We start from the raw sequence: 14,695 nt of genomic DNA, 5'->3' as shown, positions 1-14,695 counted from the left end.
GTTTAATCGGCTGTGACTTTCATCAGCTGGACAAATTCTGCCCCCCACTTGTCTTGGCTGTAGTGATTTGCCTTGACGTTAATGCGTCTGATAGCGCTCAGGTTTGCAGGGTAGTCTCTACCAACAGCATGTTGGCTCTGGTGTTCCAGTGCATTGTTAGCAGTGTGAAGGGCCAGAAATGTGAGGTGGACAACTTTGTATAGGTTTTTGATAAGATTCCAGTTTATTAACTCAAGATTGGTTTCGACAAACGCCTCACTATCCCTACCCTGATGAGGATTTCCCTGCCTATCAAAATAAAATAAAGGAAACACTCTAACAAAAGGAATCCGTCCCTTACACTTGTACATACAACAAATGTAACAAGTAATGTATGGCAATGCAAATATAACAGAAATAACAGTTATGTTCAAAACCTGATCAATGTTTCTCCTTGTAACCTGGGTGAAATCCCTTTCCCCAGATTCAGACTGGATTTTCAATCAACAGTTAAAAATAGGAAGGTTTCGTCCTGCAACAAAGTTCTATTGATAAAGGTTCTTCTTGCTTCAAAACGTCTCTCATTTGGACCTTGACCAGCAGTTCAAAATATTAAACAAGTCTTTGTCTCTCCACTTCTAGTAGAGAGTTCAACTGAACTCCGTCTTAGAAAACTAGAATACTTCCACAGTTCATTTGTATCAACAAAAATCCTTTGGTAAGGATGATTCCACAACAGTTCACAATCGGCTTGCATCAGCAATAATGGGCCTCATTACGAGGTTTGCAGTACAACCCGCCGGTAGCCGGTAACACTGTTTCTGCTGCCGGTAGCCGGTACAAACCTGTAACACTGTCTCTGCCGCCTGACATCCCACTGCTAGCGGGATATCATAGGCGGGGCGTGCCGGTGATTCAGTGAAAAGTATGCCGGTAGGGGCCTGAACTCCTGGCAGGTCAGTCCTGCCGGGCGTACCGTGTCCCTGCCGGCAGACTTATGATTTGGCGGTCCGGAAAGGGTGCCGTTACGTTGCTACTGGTACCTTTATTTCTGTACCACCAAGCTTGTAATGAGGTCCAATGATTTGTCAGGATGATTCCACAACAGTTCACAATATCTTTTAGCAGCCTTGCCACCTCTTCTTCACACTCTTTAACCACAACACATTACTTCAATGACTTCTTCCTGGTCCATTCACCTGCCAGGACTACTACTACTACTACAAAGTCCCTTTCACTGGTATACTCACCTGCTAGGACTGGATGGAAAACTACTAACACTACTACAAGTACTTCTGTGGTAAACCTTATTTCAAACAACTTGCAAAGTCTTTGACTTTCAATAATATCAGTTGTAGCTACTTCTTCTGGGAAGACATTAAACACATTGGTGCTGTTTGTTCCACACTTGTGATTGCCACATGCAATGCCGGTTATGTTCCTCTCATCTGCCACTCTTGTTTTCCCACTCTTATTTTAACCAATTGCTGATAATGGCTTTTCTCACACTTGTTCTTCTTTGTCTTAGCCATTAGCCAATGCTTGTATAGGTCAGTTACACCTATTGCTTCCTTCTCACTCTGGCAATAGAGTTTACGATCAACTTGCTTCTTAATTGCCCATGGCAATGTTGGTACAATTTAGAATGATGCCTTTCTTGTCTGTTCTCAAAGTTCTTATTCTGCCTCCTTAGCGTGTTTATATCAGTTCGATGTTCAAAATTATTATTTTTCCACTTTACATCTATTCGGTATTCACAATGATTAGACCTGGCCAGCGGGTCAATCACGGAGCGTTACATGGTCACACAATGCTAGTGAACTCGCCAGGTATCGCATAAACATCTGTTCAATCCGCTGCCGCCAGGTCTTCTGCTTCCTCTACTTTGCTCTGCCCAACAAACTGGTTCAAGCCTCCCGCGGCCCACGCCGGTCGGGAAAGGAGCATCCCTCGCTCCAGGGACACTCCGGTGCTCGCCTGCCACCGTAGCACAACTCACATTGGAGGAAGTTTGGCAACTTAACGCTTCCCACCGCATGACCTCTGCATTCACAGTTTTCAGGGGTAAAGCATTAACAAACAACGCTTCCCGCTGCAGAACCTCTGCATGCAATGTCTTAGAAGGAAGAGACCCTCTCAGAACTGGCCTCAGATCTACAAATCACTGTAGCTCCGGCTTCTCTGCTTTCCTTCAACTTCTACTGCATTGTGGAGCTTCAATCACCCCACTGTCCACTACTTCTCCTTATGGCCTGCACCTGAGAGGATCTTTTATACTTCCCAGTCTCCCTCAGGTGTGGGTCATTAACACTATTAGACTGCAACTTGCAGTCCAGTGCCTCTGCATCCCTCTTTTCGTCCCAATACTTTGAGCTTTGTGGGACTTGAAGAGACAAATTGACTCGCTGGAAGTCCTCAAGATCAATACTGGGACAATGAAAAAGTGCAAAAGCATAAAGAGCAATCAAGAACTTGAATGGACGGTCTAGTGTTTCCCGAAACCTGATTGAGCAGAACCCGTTCAAAACTGAAGAGGGAAATCAGGAAGGGGAGAGAAGCCCTCACTGGAGGAACCGTGAGACGGGAAGCAGACCGGAGCAAAAAACAGAGAATGTCATTACTAAGGGACGCTGCCCTGCAGGTGGAGCTGTCCCTATCCGGTCCACCATGGAAAGACCGACCGGAGCTGTGTAAAAGCAGGCATCCAGGCACGAGAAGCAGCTGGAACGCATGGTCGACAGATGCACAGCCCGCGAGGAACCAAATGCTGCAGGGTCACCGCAGCACACAGGAAAGCAGCAGGAGCCGCGACTGACCGAAGAACCACCTGCAAGCCCCTTTTCATGTACGTGGGTTGCCGGGACGGTTGGTGGGCCTTCAGAAGGTCTGACCAGTGTCCGAAAATGGGTCAGGGAACCAGACCCTTTTATGAAGAGTAGCCCAAGTCATCTTCATAGTCGCAGTACCTGGCAGTATAGTGAACCAGGGCTACCGCAAAAAGACAAGAGAAACACATGATTCTTGGGCCTGCACCCATAAGATTGGGAGTTCATGTGAACTGTTAACTTTCGAAGTGCAAACCAAGCCAAGGGAAGGGAGGCATTCCCTGTGGTGAAACTGAACTCTGAATTGTGAAAGCAAAAGGAGCAAAGAAGCCAGGGAAACATAGGAATTCCCACTGTCATTGTGAACTGCATACTAAAGTCTGAGAAGGGATTGGGGGTAGGCAGTCATTCCCCCCAGCCTTTGTGAACCGTGACGCCAAGAGACATTGGGAGAAAGGAAGCAGTACCTCCTGGTGTTGTGCCCCATGAAGCCAAGAAATATATGGGGAGGGAAGTCCTACCCCCGGTGGTGTATATCGTGAAGCCAAACAGAAGGCGGCCCAGGGAAGGAGTTATTCCCCTGGCACTGTGGAAGCATTGAGAACAAAATACCTGGAGAAGGAAGGCCTTCTCCAGGAACCCAATAGTGAATCAAACTTAGGACAATAAATAATGTTTGAGTTGGAACTTTGCCCTTTGAATTGAAACTGAGAACTTTACAGCATCACAGGCTGGAACTTTGTTTCCTGGGAAAGGAACTGATACCTGGTGAAAGGAGTCATTCTCTCAGGTGAAGTTCCCACCTACGATTGCAACTGTGGCTCATTGTCCAGAAGAAGAGAATCATTCTTCTGGACCAGGAAGATCAACTACCTCTTTTATATTAGTTACAAGTGTGAGAGACAGGAGTAGGCTTTTTGACATGACGGTGGACTCTGTTTATTTACCTGTACATTCTGACCTATTACTTAGTTCCTTAGTAGAGGCAGGAAAACCCCTCTTAGAGTTAGGGAGAGATAGGTTTCCTCTTTAATTTTGCCTAAATAAAAGTGTATGCCAACAAGCATGCCACCTGTGTGTCAGTCTCCTTCTCCTGCACCCTTACAATGCCCATACAAAGCCGTCGTTCTATCTTTTCTGGTTATCCTCCGGGATCTTCCACCATAACCTCTTCTATAATATTGCAAGACTTCTGTGTCATGGGGTTTAACCAGTCATAAAAGACGCTTAACTGCCTTGTATGATAAAAGCTCACCCTGTTGGGGACTGCTAAACCTCCTCTAAGCCTACTTCTTTATAAGGTTTTACAAGAGACTATATGAAGCAACGCTTTCCAGGTAAAGGCCAGAAGATCCTGTTGTAGATGTCTAAGCACTAGGTTTGGTACAACAAATTGTAAGGTCTGAAAAAGCTATACTCATTTTGGTAAATTAATTTTCATGGAAGATATTCTGCCAAACCAAGAGATGGACTGATTTTTCAGGACAGAAGACCCTTCCTAAATTATTTAACTAATTCACCGTAATTGGCCTTATACATTTGAGAACAATTGGGTGTCCGTGAAATGTCTTAATATTTAATCTTATCTTTAACCCAAGAGAATAAAGGAAATGCCTAAGACTAGTGGGGCGGTTCAAGGTAAGAGCCTTAATTTTAAAGCCTGAAACAACCTTATAAGACTACAATAGGGAGAGCAAAGCAAGATGGAAAGTTTGGGTTTTGTAAGAGATAAGATGTTCTCATCGAATAACACTTAACTTATGAATTGAGACCGCGGATTCAATACTATTAATCATGAATGCAGTCATGTGCCCTAATCTAGGTGGCCACGGTGTCAGCTGCTAGTGTCAATAACAGTGATGCGAACCTTCGCCAGCCTCTCCAAAACAAAGCTATTTAGCGATACCCATAAGGGAATAAAATACAGCACAAAGACCCCATTAATAAACTGTGCCCGGGCCTAGCCCATATTTTGCCATTACCTCCCCTCAAAATGACAACTCAATGCCGTGAAAAACATGGACGACAAATGCTTCCCCATGTTTGATGTCTTGCCCAAAATTGAAACCTTGCTGGATGATTCTTTTCAAGATGAATCGCATAATCACAGGTATTAAATTACTGATGAAACCAGAAATGTGCCTTTTGGAAGATATAAAGATCCATGTTCCCTCTGCAAATCACCAAACTAGTTAAAATAAACCTTAAAGCTTTCCTGGTTGCAAAGGCCCTGTTTTTATTGCACTGGTAATTTAGCGATGTACCTGCTACAAAGGATTGGCTGGGAGGATGTGGCATGTACTGGAGATTGAGAAAAGTTGTGATATCATGCACAGTGAATCCCTACATTTTTTGCTATACCCGGCAGAACATTTTGGAATTCTTCAAATCCTTTAATAAGGAATATAGGTGCCCTCCAAGACTTAGGGCTACCAAACAGCAGATAGGCAGTTTATTTTCCATGTCTTTTTACTTTATTCGAGGAATACATAGATGTGCCATGCTGTAACTAAGCCCCAGAATAATGGGCTTAATGGTCGTTTGGATGTCATTTTTTTATTCTCATTTTTTGCAGTCGAGTTATCATACTTTATAGTTTCGAATCCACTTCCATTCTTTTTCGGGTTATCATACTTGTCTTGTTGGGATCTGTGGTCGGTAATGGGAGGGATAGATTGTTGAATATTTGTTTTCCCCTAATTCTGTTTATTTTCACAATAGAAGCATTGGATGGACAGTTTATGTTTAAGGGCTATTTGTGCTCTGTTAAAGTGTTCATAAAAATATTATGATCAAACTACATGATAAAGTTGCTCATGATAATGTGCGAGAGAGCAGGCGACTTGCAAATGTGCTCATGCTTCACTGTGCAAGCTCAGCATGAACTGGAGATGGAAGAGAGAGAGAAAGAGATTGAGCATTTAATGAGCCATGCCGCCACAATTGTGATGAGGAATGAGCCTTTCAGAAGATGTAGGGAGCCAGACTCTGGAGCCACAGGGTTGCCATGTAATTTCTGTCTGATCTTAAAATGATGGCATCTGCCTTTTATCCTTGGCAGCACTTCCCTGTGAGATCATTCACTTAGTAACCTCAGCAATCAGGACTGGCCACACAAATGGGTTCCAGGAGGGAATGGAGGACACACATGGGGAAGAGGTGGAACCCTGGTCCCTGCTCAATCTGGTTTCAGCACCGTTCTCTTTTCTGGTCTTCATGTTGATTTATTTTGGTCTTCAACTTTGTGACAGAGGCAACTGAGCTTTGCCACGTTTCTGTATACCGGTCTAGGTGGATCCCATCACATCCCTTACTTAGGGTCCTGACTTCTTCCTTCTTCAACACCTCGCTACTCTTGCTTTGGACCTGCTCCTCTGTGACGCTACAGGCTCATTTATTCCTACCACTGTAGACTAGACCGCTTCAGATCCCATACCTGCTGCTTGGTGCACGCTCTCGTTACTTCCTGGTCTTGCTAGCTAGAACCTAGTTAGTATCTTGTACTTTCGTATGGCTTTTCTCGCCGAACTTCTTCTGATGTTTGTAACAAACCTTTTCTGCTGTCTCAACCTAACCTTTTCCTGCTGTCTCAACCCAACATCCTCCTGATGTCTCAACACATGCTCCTCCCGTTGTCTCCAACCAACTTCGTCCTGGTGGCTTATCTCCCTGTCTTGTCTCCAATCTCCTCCTCTAACCAGTCTTCCAGCAACCTCCTTCCCCACTTCAACTTGCTCCAAACCCCGACTGCGAGCTCCTACTCCAAACACCCACACCGCCTGATTGGGATTTCCAGTTTATATTGCCCTCCGATAGTCTCCTCCTGGGAATGTGAATGAGTGAGAGGCTGTGAAAGGTTGTATTTAATGCACCTTAGTTTGCTTTAGATAGTTGGGGCTGGACTAAACCTTTTAAAAGGCTAATCTGCCATCTTGGAATGTTTTCGTCCACCAATTGTGGGGCTGCTGCTTTTGGCAGTCCCGAGAGATCCTTTTGTCCTCAAGTGGCCCAGAGCGTGGATTCACACTCAATGGGAGTGCCAGCTAATGGTGAGAACAATAAAATCACTTTTGAATGTTGCATTTTCTCCCTGCGGGAGCTCTTGCAATCAAAATGCGGGAAAACAAACATAGCACCTGTTTCTGGGGTTTTAGGAAGATGTGCTGTGCTTCAGATGTCACAGGGGACTGGCTGCATGTGTGCCATAAGACAATGTGATTTTCCTCTGATGTCAGAGTGGGTGTTTGCTACCGATGCTGAAGGATTTTCAATTCTTTGCTGCATGGTCTCCTTCAATCAGAATTCGGTAATGTAAAGTAGTGCTAGTAAGGGACAGTATTTACAAATTCCCTTGCTCCAGGATTACATAAAGTACTTCTATTTGGGGATGGAGAGAGCATTATATTACTAGTTCCATTTTGTTTCAGCCCATCATGATTGACAAGTTGCTCTTAAAGAGACACTGTTCTTGAAAGGCCTCATGTGACGGTCCTCTTCCTTTGGGCAGCGACTAAGCATGGTTGACCAGGGGGTATTTGTGTTACTACACTAGATGGCCACAGTGTTAGGCAGGGGACTTTCTCATAGGGCTGTAACCCATAGCCTGGCAAGGGTAGGAGAGTCTTGAAGAGAAAGGGCCAGATTAGAAGCCTTTTGGGGGCTATTGTCCAGAGTCTGGCTAGAACCAAAGGAACTCAAAAGTGATCAACCAAAGCCTGTTGCAGGCTTTTGACCAAAAGCACGACCTTTGGCTTTTGGGTGAGAATAATTTGTCTGAAAAGCACCTGGGTGGTGAGAAATTCATGCCGTTAATTATTTTGGTTATCCTGTAGGGTGAATGGGAGTCACAAGTTCTTGGTAGGCATGTGCAAAGTCATCATCCATAGAGCACAGTAGCCACCTAGTCAAAGAGCAGCAAAGAAAACACAGAAGAATGCTGTGAACTCACTGTGACTGACTTGAAGGTAGACATCACGAGGCCATATCCCTGGAACTGTGTTTGTACAATAAATAATGGGGCTTGGGTAGAACACTCAGACCTCATGCATTTGTTCCCTTATACCCCCAATTGTTAGCTAAATATATTCCCCTTTAGCTTAATTTCGCCCCATAAACATGGGCATTTATCCAATTTCGCCTATGGTAATAATAAATTGCACATCATTTCCTGTGTGTCGAATGCTTTGTTGACCCGCCCCACAAAGACTGGTTGATAGTTGACAGCCATCAGGTAGGACAGAACTTTGTAAATACCATTTCCAGGCACTGTTTGGGCATAGTAATCTTCCTGCTAATACTCTTCTTTTCCTCACCAATATTCTTTAGTACTAATAAAGTCTGAGGTGAAAATAAACATCTGTATGATATTAAACTATATTGCTTTTGCAAACTAGAAGTTTTCCATTTCCACATTTCAGGCTTTTTTTGTCTGTAAAGTCACCTTTTCTCCTTCCAGCTGTTGCTGATTCCTTGGATTGTGTACAAAAGTATACATGTGTACTATTTATGGATGTCAATGATTTAGTTTGTTACTGTACGTGGCAGAAACCAGAGTCTGGACTAACCACTAACACAACACCATATCACGGAGCAAATATGGAAAGTGTATATGCGTGTGTTTGATGAAGCACATTTTTTCATAGAACACACCTTTTATTGTGGGCCTCATTACTGATATGGAGGTGTAGTAACAAAGTGGTGGTAACCTACCTACTGTCCATATGCTGTCTTGGAAAACTTCCTTGATACGGGTTTCTCCTCTGTGGGGTCAGTCACCATTGCCTTATAACAAATTTCACTGAATTACAATATGCTTTTCTCACATTTAATCCACCAATCTTTCTTTGTATTAATCTTGAGAAAAACATAATGTACTTCAGTAGAATTCGTTATAATGCAATGAAGATTGACATCATAGAGGTTTTCCTTGGCAGAATATGTAGATTGATATTTGCCCCCATAGTGTATGGAAGTTTCTGGAGTTGCTCTGCATAACTTAAGGAATCATACAAATCTTTTTTTTTTATTCATAGTTGTGCCCACTATTATATTTATTTGATGTAACATAACTACTGCCACTTTTATACCACCTACATAGTCTTAATTTGTAGGGAAAGTGGAGCACTTGGCTGGAGGTTTGTCTTCCACTTTACCCTCAAATAATTACTACTTGTGTATTTCCCACTAAAAACAATTATACCTAAATCCCACTGACATACTACTACTCCTAGTTTGATGGATTTACTACCAATATGAGTGGCGATAACCATATATGGCAGTATTACCACTGGTATCTGGTAATAATGTCCCCATACATAGTGTCCCCATACATAATGTCGCCAGGAAAAGCCATTGGCGACATTATATATGCTGACATGTATGGGGATGGGTTGCTGGGATGTCCCCTGATCCCCTTGTAAAATAAATGTGGGGGTTGTTGGGGTGTCTGTCACCCACATGTTCAAAGTAATAATGTCTCTGCAACGACCTGCAACATATTTGTCAGGAGACATTTTTGCGGGCACATTATCACATGGAACCTTACCACTTTTATTACCTCTATAATAATAATGAGGTACTTTTCCTGAAAATGTGTAAAAACTCGGGAATTCACATCGCTGATGATAATCTCTCATAGATGGGGTACAGCTAAGAAGAGCTATCTGAATGTTTGCACTTAGATGGAACTGAAAAGCTCAGATAAACTTATGTTTTCCTGATAGAAAATATATCTCAATGTACCTCATGTGCTCCACACCCTTTCAGCCCCCTGGGACAGCAAAAACATGCAACAGTAAGAGCCACAGCAAAAGTTCAACCAAGACAACAAACAAAACAAGGAATTCAAAGGTGACTTAGTGACCAGACAGAAATATTCAGGCAAATCAGACAGAAAAAGAAATTCCTGACAAAAAGAAGCAAGCAAGATGCCATAATACGTAAGTGAGAGGATTTTCAAAAGCCATCAAAGAGTAAACCCCAATATCTTCTGGAAAACCGTAGTTTGCGGCACAACGTCGATTAACCTGGCACAAGAAAACGATCAGTAGAGATCCTCTGTAATAACAACACAAGGCAATGTTTTACTATCCAGGTGTGAGGTATGGTCCGGCAAATAACACAATTACTTTTGCCCTGACACAACACAGCCGGTACTAGAAAACCCTACTAAGAGTGATTCATTGACGAGCAGATTTGGTGGGCTATACCAAATCTAGCAAGAAGCCCCCAGGCCTTCCAAATGAACATTGTATGTAAGTAGTTCCCAATTCTTCAATATGTATTCATCTACTGCAGAGAGGAACAGGTCTTCGCCACTTTCTGTTGCAGCAGTGTTCTAGTATTTGCATATAAAAGTTTGAATCTTATGTCTATTATATCATGCTGTCAATTAGCTTAATTGATATGTAAGACAATATCTAAATCGAAATCTATTTTAAAAATCTTCAGGAGTGGTTTGCGAGATGAAAAGTTGATCTTGGACTTCCAAGCAGACTTTAGGCAAAGGCTTGCAATGGAATACCAGGCTTTTGTTCTACTACACAAAAAAACGTGCAGTTTAAAAAAAGGCAGTGTAGGCAGCATTGCTGGACTTCTTGTATGCATGCAACCCAATTGTGTGCAATAAATTGAGAAAGACATCTCCCAACCGCCACCTGGTGGCAGTAATACAAATAACTATATACTAACCCCTCTGCACAAGTGAAATATGAAAATAAAGGGCAACTCAGAGCGACACCCACAAGTTGTGGCATCAAACAAAGGTGTCTGTTGACAGACATTTAACAGCTATGTTAACCGTCTTAGAGCGGTCTTAATTCAAACAACATACGATGTACCGAAGATGGCAACCTTAAGTGTCTCATACACAAGTGATTCAGCTTCCCTTGGCGTAACACCTAAAGCCCTCCATATTCTCCTCTTGACCACTGGAGTAATCTGCAAGGAAAATGGCATAAACATAACCCTGTCCAAACCAAGCATTCTTACTGAGTGCCCACTAGCAAGACTCGCCATAAGAAGACATTCAATATTGACTGCAAACCCCTAGAATGAGTAAAACACTTCCCATATCTCTGAATTAACTTTTGATTTGAACAACAGTTGAAAAGAACATCTTTCACATGCAGTAGTTTGCACAGAAACCTCGGCTCAAGCCAAGCTTTTCATGGAATTTGGGGCTGGTTGGATAACCTAGCTACCATCCAAGTAACCACAAATTGACTCTGCATCCATCTATGGGTTGTGACAAAGTCCTTTGTTTAAAGCTAGAGAATGGGCCTTTGGTGACCAAGGGTTATGGGAAACACTACTAACTCTGGTTTTCACAATAACTAAAAACCATAACAAATCATGAAAAGACAGAGAAGATCATTCCATCAGCTGGAGGAGAACGCTGCAGTCCGAGATCTACTTCCAATATTGCAGATGTGGCTGTAATAGTGTCTGATGGCAAAGCCAGTAGGCAAAACGCCAATAATGTGTCTCTGGTGATTAACCTGTAGCCCCATTGCCTTTGCAACCAATTACTGGGCCCTTGTTTCATGTTTGTCAAACCTGAAGGCCTTAACACAATTGGGCGCATTCCAGTCTGTACAAAGGTAAAATAAAAGCAGGCAAGAATGCCAACTCATTTTGGGAGATATGAGTGCAGAGAAGCAGTGCAGCATGAGGTGCTGTTCCAGATTAGCAGAGTCGGGAGCAGAGCGGGGAGTGAGAGAAGAAAGGCAGAAGGAGAAGCAGAGAGAAGAGAGGGGAGAAAAGGGATGATGGGAGGAGTGAAAATGGCAGAGTGGAGAAAGGAGGTGACCGTAGGAGCAGAGAGGAAAATGAGAGCAGTGAATGTGGAAATGGGTCCTGAGTGGGAAAGGAGAGCAGTGACAAGGGTGTAGCAGAGTCTAAGCGGAGCGGGGTGAAAGTAAGGCTGGAGTAGGGAAACTGAGATAGAGCGGGGACCATAGAGAAAAGGAAGATGAGTGGAGAAGTGGAGGAATGAGCTGAATGGCAGGGCTGCAAGGAGGTCCTAGATAAGGAGGTTGGAAGGAAGATAGTTGAGAAAGGAAAAGAGGAGGGAAGATGTAAAGCAGAAATAAGGCGAAGAGGGAAGACTGTAAAGCAGGAAGTGAAGGTTTCCGATAGTTTGGTTACATACCAGTCATATAGTGGGCGAAAGAGCTTAACTGTCGCAGTTTATGGGGAATTAGAGTAAGACTAATTCCAGGAACAACATTTGCTTAAGAGTCTGATGGCGGACCACCTTCAAGATTACCTTAGGCATCAGTGGTAGTGGTATCAGATTCTTGCAGCACCCCAGAGGGAATAATGCTACATTCTGACCAAAAGTTAATATGTTAAGAAAGACTTTACAAGACTTCCAAGAAAGAATTGTAGGCACACCTAAAACACCAGAGACTGTGCGTAACTGTGTGCTGCCAAGAGTGCCAATTTACCAGAAAGGCAAAGTGGTCCTAAGAATACTTGTTTTCTTTGCACTTGCTTATGCGACTTTGTGCCCTATGGCCCAAGTAAAACCTAATTCAGTGGTGTTTTTCCGTTATCTTAATAAAACCTTGGAACCCTGTTTCGAGGCTTCAACGTTTTATCCTGCAGTCATGACCGGGTACATGGACTTTCTTTAGTCTGCTTTAGGGGACCTTGCTGGGAGCTCCTCTTATTAGCTAGAGGCAGAAAGTTTAATCCTATTACCACAGCCTTTAGATGTCTGTATTGGATACAGCTCCCTGCATGGCTCCAAATCAAAGGGAAGCATTTAGCATTTAATGCCTTACACACAGTAGAGATGTCTGTGAATCCAGGTGGTTTGAGAACTCTGGAAGAGATGGTCAGAAGTTTGCAAAAATGTGGTCCAAGCTTTTTCTAGGAATTTGATTTTTGTGCGTTACCTGTTTGTTAACAAACCTGTTTTAAAAGCAGCTGAAAACACACTGGTTTGCTTTATTTCTTAAGTTATTGTGGTAGGGTTTGTGCTAGTTTTCTTTAACTATGTCATTTATAATTATAGCACATACATTTCCTGTCATTTGTTATTCATTTTGATGTTACATAATGTGCTTCTCTCTTATGTCTTCATCCTGTACAGCAATCGGCACCATATTCACAATATAGACAAATAAAAATTGTGACCAAATTTTAACTCTTTTTACTTAATCTCCCATGATCACGTTATGCATTTGTCACTAATTCCCTTGCCTTATCATTGTTTCTTTAGTATACTGTTGCTGCTGTCTGGCTAATGTTTCGCTTCCTGGTATTGGAGGGGCGGTGCCTGAATCAAAGCCTTTCTTCTATGTGAATGTGGCAGACATAGAGACTCTAGACACTGAGGTTTCCTATGTAGCTTGTAAGTATGAAATTCCTTGTCTGTGCTTTTCCACCAAAATGTTGGTCTTGACTTACAAAGGCACCTAGTAACATGCATTGCATAACGCTTCTGCTCCAGTGGCCAGGTGTGTTTTTCATTGTTTTTAACTTGTTTGAGGTTTGGAGGTCTTGGATATGCTCTTCGTGAATTAAACTTTGTTATTGGATGATTCCGGAATCAGTAAGATGGCTCAGTGAGTTCATTACTTAAAGACCTGCAGTTTGCAATTTCAAAACTTGATAAAACTGAATTCTGATACTGAAAACTGAGTATCAAGCACATAGAGGCCATTTAGTTAATGGTTCCCTTTATAATCAGCCATTATAATTATAATCTGCTACAGGATAGCTCAGGAGAAACATGCTTGTCTTGGAAGCAAGATAACGCTGAGCAGCATTGGTCCAACGCCCGCCCACGCTTAGAGGCTGGATTCTGGCATGTAGCACCATACAAAAGCCGAATGTAATTTTTTTTTATAGTAGCATATTCAATTCCTAGTTAATGGACCATGTGTACATTTGTATCCCTATTGCTTCCTGCCCCCACCCATTTATGGGCCCAATGAGCTCCTCATAAGGGCTAAGCTCCTTGCCTCTCTGAATCCCCCACATCTTTGTCTCCAACAGGTACAACAGAGAGGATCTTTGAGGAGAAGCAGGATCTGTATGATGTATATGTAGATAACCAGAATGTAAGGACTCACCACGAGCACCTGCAGCCACTTCTGAAGGTCAACAGTGCTGACAAGGAGAAGTTTAGACGGCTCAATGACCAAAGGTAACTTGAAGGTGTTCTGGGAAGCGAACTATTGACAGCTTTGTGTGAGACAGCCGCTCTGTTTAGTCACCTTTATGTAGAGGGACATTGTTGGCCTACTGATTAAGGTTCTGGGTTACAATTAAGGGCACCTTTTTAACATGAATACTGTGTAGTGGGCCAGCTACTATATACCTATAGTAAGTAGTACATGTATGGCAAGCTACTTTTGGCCCTTCTCTTGCATCTTTTTTGTTTATTCCTTATTTGACAATTCTTTGAGGGATTCCACCTATACCCTACCCCGTATCTTTCATCACTCTTCTGTAATATCTTCCTTTTTTAAACAGGCAGATGCTGTTGTATTCGCAGGATGTGGACAATGACTGCAGCTCTTGTGAAGAGGACCTTTTTATTCTGTAAGTCTAAGTCTTTCTAACTTTATATATAATATATTTTAGCATACATAATACCCCTTTTGCTATATATCATTAAGGTGAGACTGTGCCCTGTTGCCTCAGTTGTAGCTCGGGTGACAGAGGTCCCAGTAATCGGTCCCTGCATCTTTTGATGACTTGAAGAGTGGACCTCTGAGGTCCTGTTTTAATTTAAGGGTTGTAAGATGGGTGTTTTTTTAATTCTAAAGTTCCTTGAAATTGTTATTGGCAAAGTTCCAGGGAGCCCGGTGAGTATGTCATTCGTTGGTAGATGTTTCAGCACTTTCATAATTATCTGTTTTCTGGGGTGGGAGAGA

At 42.8% G+C, this 14,695-nt stretch overlaps 1 protein-coding gene across 1 annotated transcript in view; it reads left to right on the top strand.

Moving 5' to 3' along the window:
- DENND11 (DENN domain containing 11) overlaps window positions 1-14,695 on the top strand; it is a 215,025-nt gene that overhangs the window by 176,340 nt on the left and 23,990 nt on the right. The window contains exons 6-8 of the mRNA XM_069628748.1: window positions 13,033-13,164; window positions 13,812-13,962; window positions 14,292-14,360. Coding sequence (XP_069484849.1) covers window positions 13,033-13,164; window positions 13,812-13,962; window positions 14,292-14,360 — 352 coding nt within the window. The remainder of the gene's footprint in view (window positions 1-13,032; window positions 13,165-13,811; window positions 13,963-14,291; window positions 14,361-14,695) is intronic.

This window comes from Ambystoma mexicanum, chromosome 12 (genome assembly GCF_040938575.1).
Source record: "Ambystoma mexicanum isolate Mex_15411 chromosome 12, UKY_AmexF1_1, whole genome shotgun sequence".
Classification (NCBI taxonomy): Eukaryota; Metazoa; Chordata; class Amphibia; order Caudata; family Ambystomatidae; genus Ambystoma; species Ambystoma mexicanum.
Note: the sequence above shows the minus strand (reverse complement) of the source record. Positions and strands in the feature narration are given on the sequence as shown.